The sequence below is a fragment of the Vanellus vanellus genome, assembly GCF_965231255.1.
Source record: "Vanellus vanellus genome assembly, chromosome: 11".
Taxonomy (NCBI): domain Eukaryota; kingdom Metazoa; phylum Chordata; class Aves; order Charadriiformes; family Charadriidae; genus Vanellus; species Vanellus vanellus.
In genome coordinates this window covers 5,977,730-5,997,016 of record NC_138916.1, presented here as the reverse complement: position 1 = coordinate 5,997,016, position 19,287 = coordinate 5,977,730, and the positions used below count along the sequence as shown (strand labels likewise).

Here is a 19,287-nt window from a genome sequence, read left to right as displayed (position 1 = left end):
AACAAGGCCAAAAGCATTCATCACCTGTTTTAGCCAATCAACTACAAACAGTCCTCATATAAAGATTAAAATTCACGAGAACTTATTCCTTGGAAAAGAATTCTCATAAAGATGCCCTATTTGCTCTTTGATTTCTCCAGCTATATATACTGTGCATTTATGTTTCACAAAACACATCCTGTACTACTAATCCTGACTGCATAAGCTAGAGACATGGCCTGCAAGACATCAAATCTGACTTTCCAGGTTTTGAATTGATTGAGCAGATTCCTATATAGTCTGTATAAATTAGATCCAGCACTTCTGGGAAAATGCAACATGTAAACAGGTTTACACAAGTGAACTGATCTACTCCATCTGGCTACTGTCCTCACTCTGCACAAAAAAAACCCTTCCGAGAAGAAAACAGTCACTTGCCTTTTAAGACCTACATATACGCTCCTCCTAAGCTGCGCTCTAATGTTTACCAATGTCTATATTTCATATACAAGTGAGTATTTAAGTGAAACGTTTTTTTTTGTCCAAGCACTGGACAGTATTGAGGCATCCATTCCTCAATGTAACTTTCAAGGTTTCAAACTTGTACCCGTATATTTGTTTTAAAGGGACATACTAATTAAAGTTAGTTAAAAGATGAGAGGGTGGGGATTCTGGTTGAACTACTTGTAAGGCTGGTTCAAAACTGGATCCAAAAATAAACAGCACTAGTACCTATAAGTTGAGTTGTTTGCAATTAAATTTGTAAATGCATATAAAAGTGACTTTCTGACTCATCTTCCTTGTTAAATATCCTGTTTCCTGTGAAGATACTGTCCCCCTCTTGCTTCTAATTTACTTTAGAAAACAAAACCTTCCCAACACTAACCTCTAGCATTATAATCAAAATCAATTAGTTAAAAAACACCAAACAAACAAACGAAACACAAAAGCACCCTGTATTCATTTAACCGACTTCTGAAAGGAAGAAACCCTATTTAGTGAACTATACAGAGGATTCACTCCTGGTTAGTATACAATTCCAATTTACAGAATTTAGATCTAAGAAAAACACAAATATTAGCTGTGCAGGAACTGCATAATAGCCAGTATTCAGTGTTAATTGCACTACCTTTTCCTCTTAGATAGATGGAAAAAAATATAGTGAAAAAAAAATCTGATTACATGAAGAAATTTGGTTTGCTTAATTAGTTAAAAATTCACTAAATGTTTTATTCTTTTAAGTTTTAAATTAAATAAGCTGACTACTGACTACTAAATTCTAAAAAGGCATTAGCAGCAGAGAGACATCTCTGTTCAATGTTTTTTTTCATGTACGATAGGCAATTTGCTCTGAGAAAAGCTTGTTAAGCTTAGCTTGTTAACTTATGAGATTCTGTATTAGAAACTAAATTTATGGCATCACTTAATTTAGAAATATATATATTTATATATTTATGTAAATTCATGTTAACAGCTGAAAGTTTACATTTAAGTATGTTGAACAGCAAAGCCCCAGAAGATTCTGTAGAATGAAATCAGAGTCAATTGGCCTGGCTATATTTTTTAATTGATAAAATTTTCATAAAGAAGTAGTAGGAGTAACTTGAAGCGATAGTGGTTCATGAGATGTGTGACAGGCCTATGGCATATTACAATAACCACAAATACAGGTTTTCTCAGCATTTATATGGAAACAGTTTTTCTATAACATGAAATTGTAAGCATTTTCACAGAAGACAATTCCATTCAATATCGCTGTTTTAAATTTTGCACTAGTATCAAAATGTTGCTTTCTCCCTTCTTCCCAGCCCTAGCTCTAAGAGAACATTAATGAGTAAATGAACTCTGCATCTACCCTACCATGATTTATTTTTCTTCCAAGTGCCTTCTGTTGCTGCCATTCATAAGGAGTTAAGCATCCTTAGAAAAACAAATGTACAGGAAACAAGCCTTCCCTGTCTCTCTCATCTTACTCACTGATCTAATCTTACTGAAGATGCTTATTCAAGTTTGTTTGTTTTCTTAGCCTGGACAACACGAAACACTGTTTTATTCAACTGCAACACAGAGAAGATATGAATGGGGAGAGGACATGTTAAATGCTAATTTAAATACTTAAGGCAGATAAAAAGACCGCGACAGAGAAGAAATATGGAAAATGTTTACTCCGTTATTCCAGTTCTTGCTGCGTATGCGAGGAGAGAAAGAGAAATAAGAGAAGCATTAGAAATAAAATAGGAATTGTGGATCAGAAGAATATCTAGAAAGAAGTAGCACATATGCAAGTTTGTCTTGAGATGTTAATGTAGACCGTTATTTTACTTTAACTTTTTAGCAACAAAAGCAGCACTTTAGGGTAAGTTTTAAGAATGTGAAGACTGAAATACAAATTAAACTGGATTCTGATTATCTAGGACTTGAAAACAACTGTTATTCATCCTCCATATGTTAGCCACATCCAGATGTAGAAGCAGGCTAAACGTCCACAATGCCTGTAGCTATGACATATTGATATTAACAACAACATAAGGAAATACCAAATCGTGGTATTTGGAGAATTAATGCAGTTTTTTCAACTGCTGATACCACCAAAAAAAAAAAAAAAAAAAAGAAAAGAAAAGGAATTTCAGTAAATGTTTTATATGCCAAACAATTCCTCTATTCCTATTTAAAAGTTGCTTACTTTGTAAACCAGCCTCAGCTTTGTTATTAAGAACATTAGAACCAAGCATCAAAGTGTTTTCCTTGTTTCCAAATATTCAAATCTTAATCCTACTAATTCTTAATCCTACAACCTCCTTCCAGAGCATGAGATAATCAATTATGGAACATGACATCCAGAAGATCATTTAACAGCAATGTCACATTCAGCTTACTACAAGCACTGGGTCTCCTCTGCTATACAGGCTTGCCTTATGAAATAGGCTGGGACAAACTTTTTCTACAGGTGACAACTGCCACGGATCCCTGGCAGCTTTTTTGTAACATAATCCTTTATGCAACCCAGTAGGTTAGCGAATTTTAACTGTATTCACAATGCAAGTCATACCTCAAATAAATCATAACCCTCGGCTTCCACCCTATCGTACGGCCGGATGATGCCATCTTCGTGAATGAAACGCGGAGGACGGAGATTAGATACTTCTTCAGTTGATTCTGCCACCCTGCCATAAACAGTGGAACAGTATTCTGGTAAGCTTACTACAATTCTGAGTTTCACCAATATAACTTTAAAAAGTCACGCTTTCACTTCCCACGTATCCCACTGACACTTCCTGGGTACTCTACAGATGTAGATAGTAAAGACTGCTAGTAATAAATCCAAAGTAACATTAGCCAATTAGACAGCTACAGAATAACTAGGGAGAAATCTACTCCCATCTGTGGGTAATTTACTAAGGGTTCTCATGTTTATTAACTCGCTTTCCAAAGGTCCCCTTGAAACACAAGAAGCCCCTGTTGTGCACTGCTAACTGAATTTCAAACTGGCAAGTTTTTCTCTGAAAATTTCAATGGTCTATTTTTTACAGTAAGTTTAAATGACATTTAGATTTGCATTCAACAGTACACAAACATAACTCAAAAGTAAAATTTGCACAATCTTTTAATTACTTTCTAATCAAATTGAAAGGAGAAAATGGACTCGTTATCATCTACCTGAACTACAACACAGCAATTTCCAGAGCTCATCATAAAACACACTGATTTCATTACAGGCTACTAGGTATGTCTTAACCCCATATATCCTGCTGCATATTGTATTTAACACAAGTAATTGTGTGTCACTACTGGACCACTTTATCACCTGGTATCCAACATACAGAGAGTACTTCAGTACTTCCTCTTGACATTTTACCTTTGAATTCCCTGGAAGGTACTGCTTGCCATATCTACGATGCCACCTGTCGGGCGGGCTACCACTCCTACAAGCCCCTTTCCAATTCCTTTAAAGAATCCAGCTGCACCTTCTTTTTTAGCCCCTTTAAAAGAAAGGGTACAGAAAAGGAAAGTTTTAATGACTCACCTGAAGACACTAACCACAGAATTAAGCCATTAATGCTCCAGGCTGCACTAGAACTGCTTCGTATTGGAAAGAGCCCACAGAAATTGATTATGTACAATCCACTTATTAAAAAATGTTCTCTATGAAGAGTCAGACATTGCTTCCTTGCCTGTTCAGACATGTTGCAGTTCACTCAACACCTTACCAGTCTCCAAAGCCAGCATAACTGAGATATTAACAAGAGTCTCCTTCTCACACTTTCAGTCTGGACTGTAGGTCAATATATCAGTTTTTATAGGTTGATAGTAATAACAAAATAACCTGAAGACTCAAAGTTGCACAAATATAAGGGAAATTACCTATTTCTACCTCAAAATGACATGTTTCTGGTTATACAGAACTCTGCAAGAGCTAAGACAGCGTTTAGAAAGCACATGAGTTCATCCATCAACGAGTGAAGGACTACACCTCAAAGTATCTGCCGGTAACCCATAAAATACACCACAGTAACAACTTCCAACATTTAAATCACTGTTACATGAATTTTAATAAGAGGCATTTTATCTTGGATTTGTTCATCATCTATCATGCTGATAAAGTGACAGTCTTCACAAAAACAAATATTGATCTCGGGCATAAAAACAAATTTGCTTTTTGGGATTTCTCCAACTTTTGGAGTCCCAAAAACTTTTTCAATTGCTGCTTTTTAATTTATTATTTTTAGTATCTTTATTCTGGCTTTAAACAATAAATCAGGTACTACTGCAGGCTTAAAATACATCATGAAGACAAACATTCCTTAATTCATACAAAGGCTGAAAAGTTGGTAACCCGATAACAGCTACAAATATATTTGAGTAAATCATCATATAAGGTCACATTTGAATTAGAAATATAAAAATAATCTTGCTTAGCCTTCGCATCACCACACTTTGTAATTTTAAGAAATATCAAATTGAATTGTAAAGTATGAGGAAACCATTTAAACAGTGCAGTACAATCGTGGTGTTTACCTTCTACAGGTTTAGTGATTATGCCTGTCACACCTCCAACGACACCCTAAAAAGAAGAAGAAAATTAAATTCCTACTTAGAAACAGGAATGTTACAATCTAACTGGACAACAAGTTGTCTCTCATCCTTCATTTTAAAACTTTATAATGAAGTTCGCTATTGGAAACACTTTGGCTGGAGCTTTTTGGGTTTGTTTGGTTTTCTTACTTTAAATTTTTAAGAAAATAACTGAGGGAAAGAAGTGGGGGGGAACCTAAGATGGCTGAAGAAACATTTGTACTGGCAAGACAGACTAACAAATCTTTTGTAATCAGTCTTGTAATAATTAAGAATGTCTCTATTCCATTACTAACAGGAAGCTGAGAGAATTCCCAATCATGAGTGAGCAATACCAAGTATTCAAGATGAATTGACATCAAATAACTCTCTGGAAGACTTTAAAGGTCAAGTAGTTCAATGACACTAAGGCAGAGGAATAAAAATCCACTGAAGTAACTTCCAAATTTTCAGCAAATGGTATCAGAAACAACTCTACAATGTTTATTACTTACAATTACTTAGAAATATGTTCACTGTTTTTATTTTGAGTGGAAAGTGATAGAATACAGATCTCTTAGTAATGGTTTACACGAGGTTTGTTTCATACTTAACACTTTAACTAGAAATAGACATGGTCTTCCAGCAACCAGAAAAGATTCCTGATTTTAGATTATAAAAAAAATATAAGGGTCACGCAGCTTCTACTTCAGAAAAATCTATCCAGCCTAATGCAGTACTTACTTTTATACACATTCTACTTGCTTTATGTTCACATTCTTTTAAGTCAAGAAAACCCAGCAGCTTTTATAAGACCTCAGCATATAGAAAGCCATTTCTACTATGCAGCACATGGCCTGAGTTCATAATTCACTGGTTTTAACGACAGAATTGACTGCGAGGTAAAATAAGGGCCCAGTTACTTTAATTAGATAACACATTTGTTGAACATGAGTATTTGTTTATTTGCATAATTCACAGGAAAAAAAAAAAAAAAAAATGTTACTTCCTACACTTTTCCTTTCCCTCTTTCCCTTCAACCTTCAGTTACTCAGGGTGGCCAAAAAGATGACCTCAAACACTGAAGCTGATACACTATACTGAATCTCCTATAAACCAACTGCCTGTTTGTCTCTTCTGTTTAGTTCATGAACTGATAAAGATGACAACAAACATGCGTGCACATATTTTTTGAGCATGCATTAAGAGTTGCACATCATACCGTCAACTTCAAGTCCATACCCGTAACAAGCCTTTTCCTCCTTTGGCCAGACTGTCACCAAAGTCTTTTGGCTGCCGACCCATTTCCTCTCTCCGTTTCTGCTGAAATTCTTTATCCATGGTAATAGCAGCCAAGCCTTTTCCAACAGAACCAGTGATCCTAGACACCACCCCTGCTGCACCACCTGATGGAACAGGACAGAAAGCAAAAGTTACTGTTCTTTCACAATTTAACAGCAGACAACACACAATAAGCCACAAAGTTCATAACAATTTCCTTTCATATTCAGTTTAGATATTACGAATTTACACAGTGTGACTACCATGTTGTCCATGAGAAAACTCTGGAATCTGGCCTGAAGAGTTACCTGAAAGGTAACTCTTAAATCACTTCGGTACATGTTATATAGCATATTGGATGGAATCGTATTCTCTGTAATTACTGTAACACATAGCTAAACAAAAATCTAAGGTAACTGTAACATTAACAGGTCCTAAGAACACTTCTCAGGCCTCTCTAGACATTTTAGGACCTTCATTATTATTTTCCTTATTCATCCACGGCATGTTACAAATTCAAGTATACATGCAATGTAGACTGAGCAAGCAAACTGAGAAACAAAACAGACATTTAGATGGTCTCAAGTAAGCTAGGTATGAATGATCTGTATCTCGAATACCGGCAATAGTATCTGACAAACTTGTTCAAGAATTACCCTGTAGATATTTTAAAATTATAACTTCCCCTTCAAAATAATAAGAAAAAAAATCTAAATGCAGTCCATGAGTTAACCTAGTTTATTAAAACGGTAATGATATGATACATACCCACTGTGTGTCCGAGAAGACTTTTAACACCAATTACAAAGCCTTCAGCAAATTCTTCAGGTCCTTGAACAGCACCCTAAAAATGAAGCTTATTATCAATACCAGAAAACTATCTATTTATGCATCCATTTCAAGAAAAACTAGCAATTCCTTTACTTTCATCAGTGTAAGGCCATTTGAATATGTTATTTCTTCAAAGTTAACATAAAAAATTACTGCTTGCTTAACTGTTCAGGGTGTAGAGTACAGTGACAACAAAACTACAACCTTACCGGTATATTCAATGAGCCTACTATTCACACACAGTTGAAGAATCGGGAAGCCATACCTGGAATGGCTCATAGAAGAAAGCTTCAACTCCCTCAGACAAGCCTCTGATTAAGCCGAATGGATTTCCAAGAACGTCTAACCCAAGCACAAGAACATACATCTGTTTCAGGAGCTAAATAACAAGGCCGGGGTGGGGTGGGAAAAAACAAGGTTGGCAAATTTTTTATTTTACTAAAGTAAGGTGTTAAGGTACTCAGCTAAGTATTCCTACTAGAATAAAGACAGGCTCAGGCAAAAGATGCAGTATATGTATAGATAACTACTAGAATGCTTTGGAGAAGAAAAACAAATAAGAACAGAAGCAATCACTTAAAATTCTTAACACACATTTTCAGAACACTTTTGTATCTACATTTTCATAATGTGCCATCAGATCCCTACTTCAGTGTTATGAAATAAAAAATTAGTAGCTTTTAGAGGTATTCAACCTTTTCTTTCCCATTTTCTGCAGTCTGTAAGATACTCAAAATTTTACACAAAGGCTTAACTAAATAAGCTTACCTGTTCACTATAATGTCTAACAACTCTCTTCATCAGTTGGTCTCTCTTGTAGAACTGATATTTAATTTCAAAGAAAGCAAGTCTGAAAGACAAGTAATTACACTTTAGTTATAGATATCCTTCCTCCTTCTAAACATCCTTCAGATAGCCCTGAAGGGTTCTCTTAAAAAGGAGCCCAAAGCCCATCTTCCCTCCATTCCTCCCTTTCCCCAAAGGCTGATTACATTTATAATAGAGTCAGTCAGCAAAGTTTACCATGGACCTGATTATTAAATGCATAGTAGCTTTATTCAAAATATTTTAAAAAAAAAAAAAAAAATCTTTATTAGCTTACTTGAAAATAAGATCATCCACATCTGTCAGAGTAGCTCCAATACTCTTCAACAGCAAATTCAGAGAATGGATGGCTATCATTTCTCCCCCCTTATCTGATGCTTCTCCACCAGAAGCCAGAGACAAACTCAAATGCAACTATCAAGACAGAATTAGTAAAACAACACAAATCAAGACAAAAAGAGACACACACCAGACAGGCTGTGCGGTGCACCTGTAAACAAACCAGTGGTGAAACAGCAGTAAGCATATTTTTACTCACTTTGAAAAAATATATGATTTAAACAAGCTTGCTCAAACTCACATTGGTATTACTTTGGTAACATATCTATTTATTCATATTTCCATATAGAGAAGTGTCAAATTGCCCTAGACATTTAACTTTTGTTATGTCTACATCTGTAAACTTCTGTGTAAAGTAAGAGAAATAACATGTTAAGTAGGCGGAGCTTAATTCCCAGTACAAGTTAAATTTCATGTTCTGATTTACTTAACTAGCTCGTGTGTATTTTTGCAACTAGTCACTCTTTTGGGGAAATGCATGAACATTAGAGAACTGTCATTAACACTGTAAAATGGGACTGTTTAGTGTTGATAAAACACTTGAAGAAATCCACACACTTTTTTTCTTAAGGGTGGAGAGGGCAACAGAAGATTATTTGCCTTTTCCCTTGTTCACCACCATAACTAATATCACTCCCTTCCACGTGCTTAAAAGAGTGCATAGCAGTTAACCTGTATGATTTGACTTTCTCAAGATTCCCAATTTTCGTTTTTGGTTGTTTTGGGGGTTTTTTTTGTTTGTTTGTTTTCACCAAAAGGCCACACAGCCATTTTCATGGTCTTCCCACCTTCCAGTGGTTTAAAATATTGAGATGAGTCCCTGAAGCAAGGTGAAAAAAAATGGGAGAGAAAAAGCAGCCCTTTCCTGTACTGAACAGACAGCACGTCTAGACATTTCAAATAAAGATGCAAGAGAGACTTATAATATAATATATAAGGTTATAATTTTAACCGTTTTTCCAACAACTTTAACCAGACTAGCTAGAGGATAATGTTAAAACATCACAATAGTGCCTTGTTCCTCTAGTGTTTTCCCTGGCTTCACATTCATATAAGTTTATAAGCACAATCATATTAGGGGGAAAAAAAAAAAAAAAAAAAAAAGATTCTGAGAACCAAAGTGTACCCTAACAGGTACCTAGTGAAATAAGTAAAAAGTTGAAGTAAGTGCCAGAATTTAAGCACTTGTATTGGGGTTTATGTCCATCTTTTTTATTCAGTGGTTCGATGAGAAATAGAAAGTAATTTTTTTTTCCTCTAAATTCTTATTCAATCTGATAGCCTTCGGGCAGCATTCTGTTGATTCAGAATAATGTATAATTACTGACGATCTTTCTTGCCTTGTTCCGAAAAATCTGACTGGTTCAGGAGAGACATGAAGACAAGCCCTTGAAAGTGTATTTATTACAATTTGTCACGCATTACTTGGATACCTTCAGGTTTTAATTTTTATATATATTTTATCTAGCTTTCCTCATTATTATACCCATTGACTCTTCCCCCTTAGCAATGGTTAAGGGTCTGTTTGCACTCATGGGCAACACGGGCAACTAAGAAAGTTTTCCAACAAGGTATTAAGTTCTAGAGAACATTAAAAAAAGCCCCATTAGGAAGACAGCATGAAGACCTCAATTACACAGAAGGTTGATCCGGGGATTTATTTAATATAAGGAATTAAGACATCACTGATATCAAGTAGCTCATTAACCAAAAGTATCTCTATTACGTACCTTAATTGGAGAAATATGGAAATGCTCAAAGAAGCTTAGCATTGACAGGTCTGTTAGGGAAGCCTCCATTAGCTCAGTGTTAAGTGCATCCACATCTTGCTGAATTAATTTAGTCTGGTTTTGTTAAAAAAAAAAGAAAAAATAGAACAGAAGTTTATCTCATCAGCATATATGTAATATAATTAATAATATTATATAGAAACACATGTAAAAAAATATACATATAAATAAACAGCACAAATAATAAACATAGTCAAATGTAATAAAACAGTTAACTGGTTAAATAGCCAACACCTCCAAAACTGGAAATAGATTAATTTTGCATACCAGATTATAACTGTGCTAATACATTTCTTTAATCAAGGGTAAAAAAAAAAAAAAAAAAAAAAAAAAAAAAAACACCAAAACACACAAAACACCCAAAACAAAAAACTCCAAACACAAACCACAACAATTTCTGGTGACTTGTCCATTCATTTTATGCTATCACTTGGTATTGCCTTAGATTCCTCAATCACTTAAGGTATCACTTCTAAATTAATTTAGAAATATCGGTAAAATAACTAACTTCCTGAGGTTCTTTGCAGTTCTGTATTTCCTCACAAAATCAGAATTTTTACATAGTACATCTGAAGATATAATTTTTAAGAAAAAGCAACTTGTAAGAATGACTCTCCTAATGCACACTAGAACCAAACGTGATCTTTCTGAATACTATCCAACTATATAAGATTTAAATTAGAGCCATGAAAATCTGCTCCTTCTGCACTCTAAAGGCAAGTGACTGTAGACTAACAGACAATTAAAAGTCCACTCTATAAACCCTAACCTTATTTTGTCTACCACCCTTAACAATTCATACCCACGGTTGAAACAATTGTGCCATCAATGAATGAATCATTAAAAAAGCAGAGGAGTTACACATACCCAAGTATCAGTTACTCAACCTTGTCAATTAGTAATGCTCACAGCCAACGTTAACAGAAATATCATTGTTTCACTGAAAATTACCTTACCATGTCCATTTATTTGCTGTTGTCTAATGCAGTATTCACTCATTTAAACTGAAATATTCAGCAAATCACAACACTTATAAAGGCCCTGTTCTTGCAAAAATCATTTTGTCTCATACATTACCCTTTGTTTTTCAGCTTCTGGGTCTGTAGATGGAGTGAAAAGTTCACTAAGTGCTCCCAAAAATCCTTGATCAATTTTCAGTGCCATTTCCTGGATTAGAACCATGAAGTATCTAAAATGGGAAAACCAAACCGTGTATACTTGTAGAAGTTAAATATCACATGCTTACCCTACATAATTGCAGTTTTGTTATGTAACGTTGCATATTAAGACTTACAATCTACAATATCAACTGCCTATTTACAGTTAGAAGGGCTTACCACCCTCAAAGCTATACATTATTGTAATGTTGTAAATAAACTACAAGTAAACTTGTAGTTTATTCATATCTTAACACTTTCAAAATTTACCTAAAAATATTAACCATCACCAAATATTTTTTATATTCGTACATTATGATTCCACATGCACCATGGATGATATCACCTAAACAACATATTATTCCTCTGATCCAAGTGCCTCTCTCCAAAAGTCACATTATTGAATATTTATTTTATTAAAATTCACCATCCTCAAATATATCCACATTCATAGGGTACAGATACTTGCATTAGAAACCATCAGTGTAATGTTTTTTTCTCATTTTTAGTACAAAAACTCAAGACAGACTTATCAACTAAAGGACATACATTTCACAATACATGAGCTGTCTGTTGTTAGAGCACCAAATAAACCCAGTAGTCTAGAGCAAACAGGCAGACATGCAACTCCGATGTTGTATTATAAGAGGGAAATAACACTGATTACTAAGGAATTTGCATAATAGTCCCTTCATGTGGTTAGTCCTTACTTTCTAAAATTAAGATTCCTTTAGAATGATGATTTTTCACTGGAGATGTTTAAAAATTCAATCCAAAGTCAAAACTGTTTGGATAGGAGAACATGAACTTTAAAACAAAGTTCACAAGAGGTAACGGGCACAAACTTGAACATAGGAAGTTCCATCTTAACACAAGGAGGAATTTCTTTACTTTGAGGGTGGCAGAGCACTGGCACAGGCTGCCCAGAGAGGTGGTGGAGTCTCCCACTCTGGAGACATTCAAAACCCGCCTGGATGCCGTCCTGTGCAACTTGCCATAGGTGACCCTGCTCTGTCAGGGGGGTTGGACTAGATGATCTCCAGAGGTCCCTTCCAACCCTGACCATTCTGTGATTCTATGATTCACTTCTAACATGTATTAAATCTTCGAAATTTTATTACAACACACTGTTAAACTCACTTGAATTGCAGTACTTTGCTGTATTCGTTGAACCTAGTGATAACGCTGATGTCAATGAAGGGTTTTGGTTCTAAATAGAAAAAAAAATTAAGTATATGTAAAAAAGAAATTGCCAAGTTACTACTTTCAAGGCTGAATAAATCTGGTATTACTAAAGGCCTTCTCTTACCTGAATCCAAAGCAATCGACTTGGGAGGGGCTACAGGGTGAAATACAACAGGAAACATCGATCCTGGTAACTGATTATCAACCTAAAAAAATTATTGCATAATCAAAGACCATTTCCATTTTAGAAGGCTTGAGAAGCTTTTTTTATAGATTATGTTTAAGGAGAACGGGGAAGGAGAAAAGAGGAAGAGAATTACTCTGATACTATTTTGGAATGTTATCTATTTAGTTACAAAAGATCAGATGGTTGGAAGTATTGCACAAGGGATGCTTCCACAGGTTCACAGTCACAAAGATTCGTTTAGAGGGTCTGCAGCTGATGGCATACATTGACTGTAATAGTGAAAACTACCTTCAGGAAAAAATAAAAACAGAACACCAAAGATAAAAGGAAAGAGGAAACTTCCCCACCACTTAGTCAGGAAAAGCATGAAGAGGGTCCTCAATGAGCGCCATCCCCTGGGGGACTCTGAAGCCCAGCAAATGCAGATGAAGATGGCAATGATGATAATGATTTCTCACCATTTTTTTCCTCTAGTGCTAAACGCTTCTCACTAGTACCCGCTCAAGCGCTCTATTGGTTAATTTAGGAACACTAATTGTACTGACTGGAGTATGCTAATCAGTTGCAAGTGCTGCACATTCATTCACTGTTGAACTTTCAGGCTGATATATTATTGCATACTGGTTTTGAATATTTACATGTTTAATACCTACTTCCGATTAGACAGGTAGGTTTGTACTAAAGATCTCTGAACCTTTAGACACACTCTCTTGAATAATATGTTACATGACTATATGCAAACAGTAGTAAACAAATTTTGAAAGAGCTTGAGGGTTTTGTTTCTTTGTTTTAAAACATCCAAACACCTCTTTTTGGAAATAAACTTCCCACCATAGCACCCTACTTTACATTAACCCACGATTTTGTGGAATTTTTTCCATACTACTTGCAAAATCCTGGGATGGCAGTTCTGCAGTACTTTTCCATCAGTGAAGCATTCATAGCACTTCTGTTACTCTGATGTAGTGAGCAGAGTACCACATATATAAGTTTTGGAGCTTCTTCATATAAATGAATAAAACAAAAGCCTTAAAGTGTGCATTTACTTTATAGAACATGATGAAAGATGGTACCTGCAGCCAATACAATTGAGCTCGTAAGCTTCTTTGGTGAGGTGACTGTTTGAATTCAACCTGAATTCCTGACAGAAAGTTGCGTCGGATGCTGCATCTGACTGGGAGACGCATTTCCATTGGAATCTTACTAAAATTCACCTGGAAATGCAAGAAAGCAGAGCTAACTTACAGTTTAATTAGAGAAATAATAAAACGTTATGTTACTAGTTAACAGACTAGCAAATAAAACTTGCATTTCTTCCTGTTTCATGATCACAGGGCTATTGAATTACTTAATCCAATTATCTGCATGTAAAGTAACAAAAACCACAAGTTAGTCTGATAAGCATATTGCATTGCAACTTCAGTTGCCCCAAGCGGGAACCACTGTGTCATCAGAGTAACTATTTCTTCATGAGTTATACATTACACTGGCATAATTAAAGATATTTACGTGCAGCTGATTACTTTTCCAGCTGATGCTTTTACCCTGATCCTGAAACATTTAAGTTATGAGAAGCAAAAGGAAAAAGCTCTTCCTTATTCAGAGTCAAATGTAAAGACTTACAGATACAAGTTTTTGATACCAGCTACTTTAAATGCACTACTGCAATGTACAATACCTAAGTATTCACTCAGCTGAGGGCATGTATGTTTTTCAAATGAAAGGCTGATATAGAAAACAAGCCTGGTTATGGTACTACAAAATGCCTGTATTTTGCTTAGCCATTTCACCACATTAAATGTGCATGTGGAATACAGGTATGTATAATTACTGTCTGAAAAAAACTTCTTCTCAGTGAGGGTGACAGAGCACTGGAACAGGCTGCCCAGGGAGGTTGTGGAGTCTCCTTCTCTGGAGACATTCAAAACTCGCCTGGACGCCTTCCTGTGCAACCTCATCTAGGTGTTCCTGCTCCGACAGGGGGATTGGACTAGATGATCTTTTGAGGTCCCTTCCAATCCCTAGCATACAAATAAAAAAAATAAAAAAAAAAAAAAAAAAGCTCAGGTAAGTGAATTAATTTTGACTGCTACAGGCTCCTTTATCATATCAAGTCATGGGAACTGCAGCTTACTAAGAAGTTAAAACCAAGATTTCTGCAAACAATTTAAGTTACATCAACAAGACTATGTTTGTAACTAACATGCAGACACCAAGCAGTCTTTTCTACCACAGAAAAGTAAAATCCTTTGAGATTCTTACTTCATAATACAAGTCTGGAGACTACCTCAGTACTGCCTCAGCATTACCTCAATACAAAAACCTTCTACTGCATAAAATGTGAAAGTATTAAAAAAAAAAAAAGCTTGCTTTTTGTTTGTTTCTCTTAACACAGCATTTATCCTTACTCAGAAAAACAGAAGTCTGTTTTAACTGTTGCTTATATTCTGCAATCAATTTAAAACACTGAAACCTCAAAACATACCTCAGTATTGCTGTCTAGTTTATGCCAACCTGGACCTTGGAAGGCACTCTTAGAAAGATACTTTTGATAGGCTTGTTCCAACAGGTTTATTTGCTTTTGATTAAATGGTTTCCATTTTTGCCTTGGTTTCAGTTCCCAAACAACACCAGAACTGCAAGACAAAAAACTAAGTTAACAATTTAAAAGTACTCAAAGATATCTTATACATGCAAACCATGTAAAAAACATCTCAAAAAAAAGGTTTTTTTTTTTAATACAAGCTAAGAAAGGAGGCAGTTAAATCCTATTTATTCAAATTGCACAATAGGAATAAAGGCAGAACTTAATTTTACTTTAAAAGGTTTCACTTATGTTAATTTCATTTGAAAGATGTCCCCTTCAACTCAACTGTATTGCTAAAACTATACTATGCTGTCAAATTTCGATTATTCAAAGGAATATTTTGGCTTCCATGTGCATTACCTAGTAATTCCTATATAAGAGATTTCTTTTTTATTTTCATTGTTAACAAGAGAAAGTCCAAGACTATGGATCGACAAGTTTATTTCCTGATCAGGTTGCTCCAGCTCCTCTGCTTGCCGTGCTTTAGAAACTAATGCAACGTCATCTGTGAAAAGTAGCACTCGTTGACGTCCATCCAAGAAAGACACCCAGTGTATTTGAGTATTTGCATTGTAAGGGAATTGGCCACATTCATCCTGTGTTGAAGGGAAAAAAGAAAAGTAGGTAAGTATATTACAGGAGTAAATCCATGATGTTCCTGTATGTTTATATGCAAATTTAATGGCACACATAAGAAAAATACTGAGTTCTGGTTTCTGTTTGTTCAGCTTACTGCATCGTACTGATTTGGTGGCGCCTTGTATCCCAACATGGGAAAGAAGTTGAGGGTTGGGATTTATTTTTTTTCCTCATTTTGAAAAGTAGGCATTCCAACAATATTTGTGGGTGAGAATAATATTGGAAATCATTAGGAAACAAAGGCTTTCCCAGCAAAAGAAAAGAAAAGATTTAGAAACGTAGGTGATGGGGGAAGCATTAAATCATGAACCACAAAACAGTAAAATGAGACAATGGTTAAGACCTCTGCTCTTATTTGTTATTCCTTATTTGTGAGTTTGTGAGACAAAACTGAGATAGTTAAAGCCCAAAATGATCATGAACGTAACCATAATTAAATACTAAGGAAATCAGTTTCAAACTGATTGTTAAATGTAAAAATTTTGACCCAAGGAAGTGCTTATACAGTAAACCACACTGTAATTGGTTAACTGTCAAGAGCTCAGCTGTGAGAAAATAAATCCATTCCCAGTGTAATTGAATCACAAACTTGCTTTCCTGTCCCTACTGTTAGCTACTAATTTTTTTTTGTTTTCTTATCTTAACTCTATGCCTAGTCAACAGAAAAACCAAGCCACTTCTGAAGAATTCAGACTTTAGTAAAAGGTGCAAGAGGGCTGCTATTTAGAGACAGACACATAAGACTTTACTCCGGCTTCATACCAGTAAGGTGAGAAAAATCTTCCTCCATCAATGCGTGCTTCCACATTCTTTAATGAAATTCTTGCCCAGTCTTTTCCTAGATTTGCCTCTGCTTCTAGTTATAGTTTCCCTCTTTCCCCAACTCACTTTCCATCTTGATCATTGTTATTTTGCTCCCAGTTCACACATTTTCCTATTTTAATATTGCATGAGTTACAAACACCAAAATTGCTCTTAGTGAGCAACTCAGAATTTTCTGCTCCATGCAAACATTTCCCATAGGAAGCGAGAGTCACAACAGTCAGAGGTTTTCTCCATCTTTAGGGAGATACTTAAGCCCAACGCAGCACTGACAGAAAACTGGTGAATTGTTCATCCTCTGTACTATTCAGATACGTCCACAGCTCATACACTTAATTTTCCTTCTTTCATATCCAAGAAAACCATAGAGAAAATGCAGGTTGGAGTTTGTGTCCAATCCTCCCATTATATTAATCTAAACATCTAAAATCTTGCTACTTGAGAGTAGGCTGAAAAGTCTCTTACAGGAAAAGACAGATGCAAAGTTACTGAAAAAGCTTTCTCCCAGATAATTTTAATCTTGTGATAGTCCTGGATTGGTTCAGCATTTACTTCTCTCCTTCTGAAATTTACCTTAAGCAGGTCGTGTTCACCAAAATTTTGGGAGTAGCCCCAAATCAATTTTCTTGTTTTAGTTGGATCTGTCCATGCAAACAGGCATACTTGGTTTGGTTTCAACTCCATTTCCTCTTGTAATCCACTGTGGGTTAAAAGATACGGAGTAAAATGACAGCATTCACTGGCTAAGATCACTGATTGAAGTGGTGCAAGCAGACCACGGTGCTACATACTCCACCCCTCCAGCAGTGAGGCAAGAAGGGCCAAGGCTATCCGCTCCAAACTAGTCCAGCTGTAGCTAGGCTCTTGGTGAACAAAGATCTACACTCCCACTTTATCCTCTCCACTATGAAGACTGATTAAAGTAGACAAATACTTCATTAAAAGAATATGATAAAGAAAAGGGGGTTTTCTGTTTTTCAAGGTACAATAAAAGAGAACTATTTCCTTCACAAAGGATATCCCCTGGTTAAACAACCAACAGTGAATTGCTTCTTTCACATACCTCTGTTTAAATCTGAGAGAGTCCCATGGAGTATGGTTAACAATAAGAGCTGGAGCAGCTCCCTCATGGTAATCCGAGAAGCTTATAACAGTAGAATGCTCAGAAACATTCACATCTACCAGCAAGCCCCCATTCTGGAAAGGAAGTTAGACAGAAAGTTCAATATTTGTTCTATGCATAAATTAAAGTTAGAACAGACTAAATTGTTATTTTTAGATTAGACTTTCATCGGCCTCTTACAAATGAAAAAAGGAAGTGTACTTTACATTATCTAGTAACGGTAAACTCAAACACATTGGTCACTGGCTTACGGCAGACATCAGTAGCATTCACAAACTATTTGCTGATTTAATTTAATGGAAAAATTATATTCAAACTACAACATTTGAAAGAATTACTTTATTTGCCTAAGTTCAGTAAAAAGTATTGGCAAGCATTCCTTTCACTTCCTGTTACAAAACTTAAAGTTATATATAAAAACTGCAATTTCCTGCATACTCCTTAAAAATCTGAAAGGCTACTCTAGAAAAATGTACTAAAGTTTGTAAAGGTATGACAAATACAGTAATAGCGTATTAGCAAACTCATCACTGAGCAGAAAAGTTATGTTGATTAAACCTCTGAACAAATCATTACGCCTTTCTTCTAATGGCTTTCAAGGTCCTGCTTTCTTCCAATATATTTGCAAGATATTTCTGAGATACGTTAAGCACAATTTTTCTCATGTGCTTATACAAAGGGAGCACCTCATGCTTTTCCTTTTAGATGGTATCTTCAGATAGCTTTCTCAAATGCTTGTCTAACAAGATAAATTGATGGTTTTGCTATGCTGTAATGTCTGGCGAAGAGATGGGAGGGGACACATCTACCTTTGAAAAAGAAAATTTTAACAGATTCTCCAGCTCACATCAGAGGAATGGGAGAAATCACGTTTAGCACTCTACACAGTAGTAGTAAAAACTCACTACATACAAGACTAGAAAGGATTGTCTTGCAAAGCTGAGCCATCTGATATCTTAGAACAGTGAAGCTGTTCAGCTTCCTATAAGCTTATAAAAACTAAGTCAACTTGAACACCACTGTGAAAGCACTTGATTTATAACCTTTTTTACGCAACAGAATTGAAGTGCAGTGCACCAACACCTTAAGGCACAAGGTTTCAATCTTGATGATCTTGGGGAGTCAAGCTTTCCTAAGTTCAATACCATAAGGCTAAAATGGAATATTAGGAACAGATCACACAAAGTCAGTCTCACCAATTCTTCCAGCCTCAGCAGAGTACCATTATCCTGGGTTTTATAAAGGAAGGGTTTGGATGAGCTTTCATAGCCAACTACTCTTACACAAAGTTCACCAGATGAGTTTTCAGGCCAAAATGGAAGACACTGTAAAATAAGAAATACGCATGACTTTAACAGTTCATATATGTTCAATATACTAAGTCAGCAGTAAAACAGTCTTGTGGGACGAAAATGATTTCAAATGCCTTAGTTCTTACCCCAGTATCTACTGATGAACGTCCCATCTACGTTTAGTAAATTATCTAAACT

At 35.6% G+C, this 19,287-nt stretch overlaps 1 protein-coding gene across 1 annotated transcript in view; it reads right to left on the bottom strand.

Annotated features, from left to right (window-relative positions):
• The window catches only part of VPS13C (vacuolar protein sorting 13 homolog C), a 100,885-nt gene that overhangs the window by 11,319 nt on the left and 70,279 nt on the right, over positions 1-19,287 (bottom strand). Inside the window, exons 64-81 of the mRNA XM_082488820.1 lie at positions 18,994-19,122; positions 17,738-17,871; positions 17,248-17,374; positions 15,574-15,809; positions 15,112-15,262; positions 13,700-13,840; positions 12,564-12,645; positions 12,395-12,464; positions 11,175-11,286; positions 10,038-10,151; positions 8,246-8,382; positions 7,912-7,993; positions 7,409-7,522; positions 7,081-7,156; positions 6,274-6,437; positions 4,996-5,041; positions 3,836-3,959; positions 3,029-3,143 (exon numbers count right to left, since the gene is read on the bottom strand). Coding sequence (XP_082344946.1) covers positions 3,029-3,143; positions 3,836-3,959; positions 4,996-5,041; positions 6,274-6,437; positions 7,081-7,156; positions 7,409-7,522; positions 7,912-7,993; positions 8,246-8,382; positions 10,038-10,151; positions 11,175-11,286; positions 12,395-12,464; positions 12,564-12,645; positions 13,700-13,840; positions 15,112-15,262; positions 15,574-15,809; positions 17,248-17,374; positions 17,738-17,871; positions 18,994-19,122 — 2,154 coding nt within the window. The remainder of the gene's footprint in view (positions 1-3,028; positions 3,144-3,835; positions 3,960-4,995; positions 5,042-6,273; positions 6,438-7,080; positions 7,157-7,408; positions 7,523-7,911; positions 7,994-8,245; positions 8,383-10,037; positions 10,152-11,174; positions 11,287-12,394; positions 12,465-12,563; positions 12,646-13,699; positions 13,841-15,111; positions 15,263-15,573; positions 15,810-17,247; positions 17,375-17,737; positions 17,872-18,993; positions 19,123-19,287) is intronic.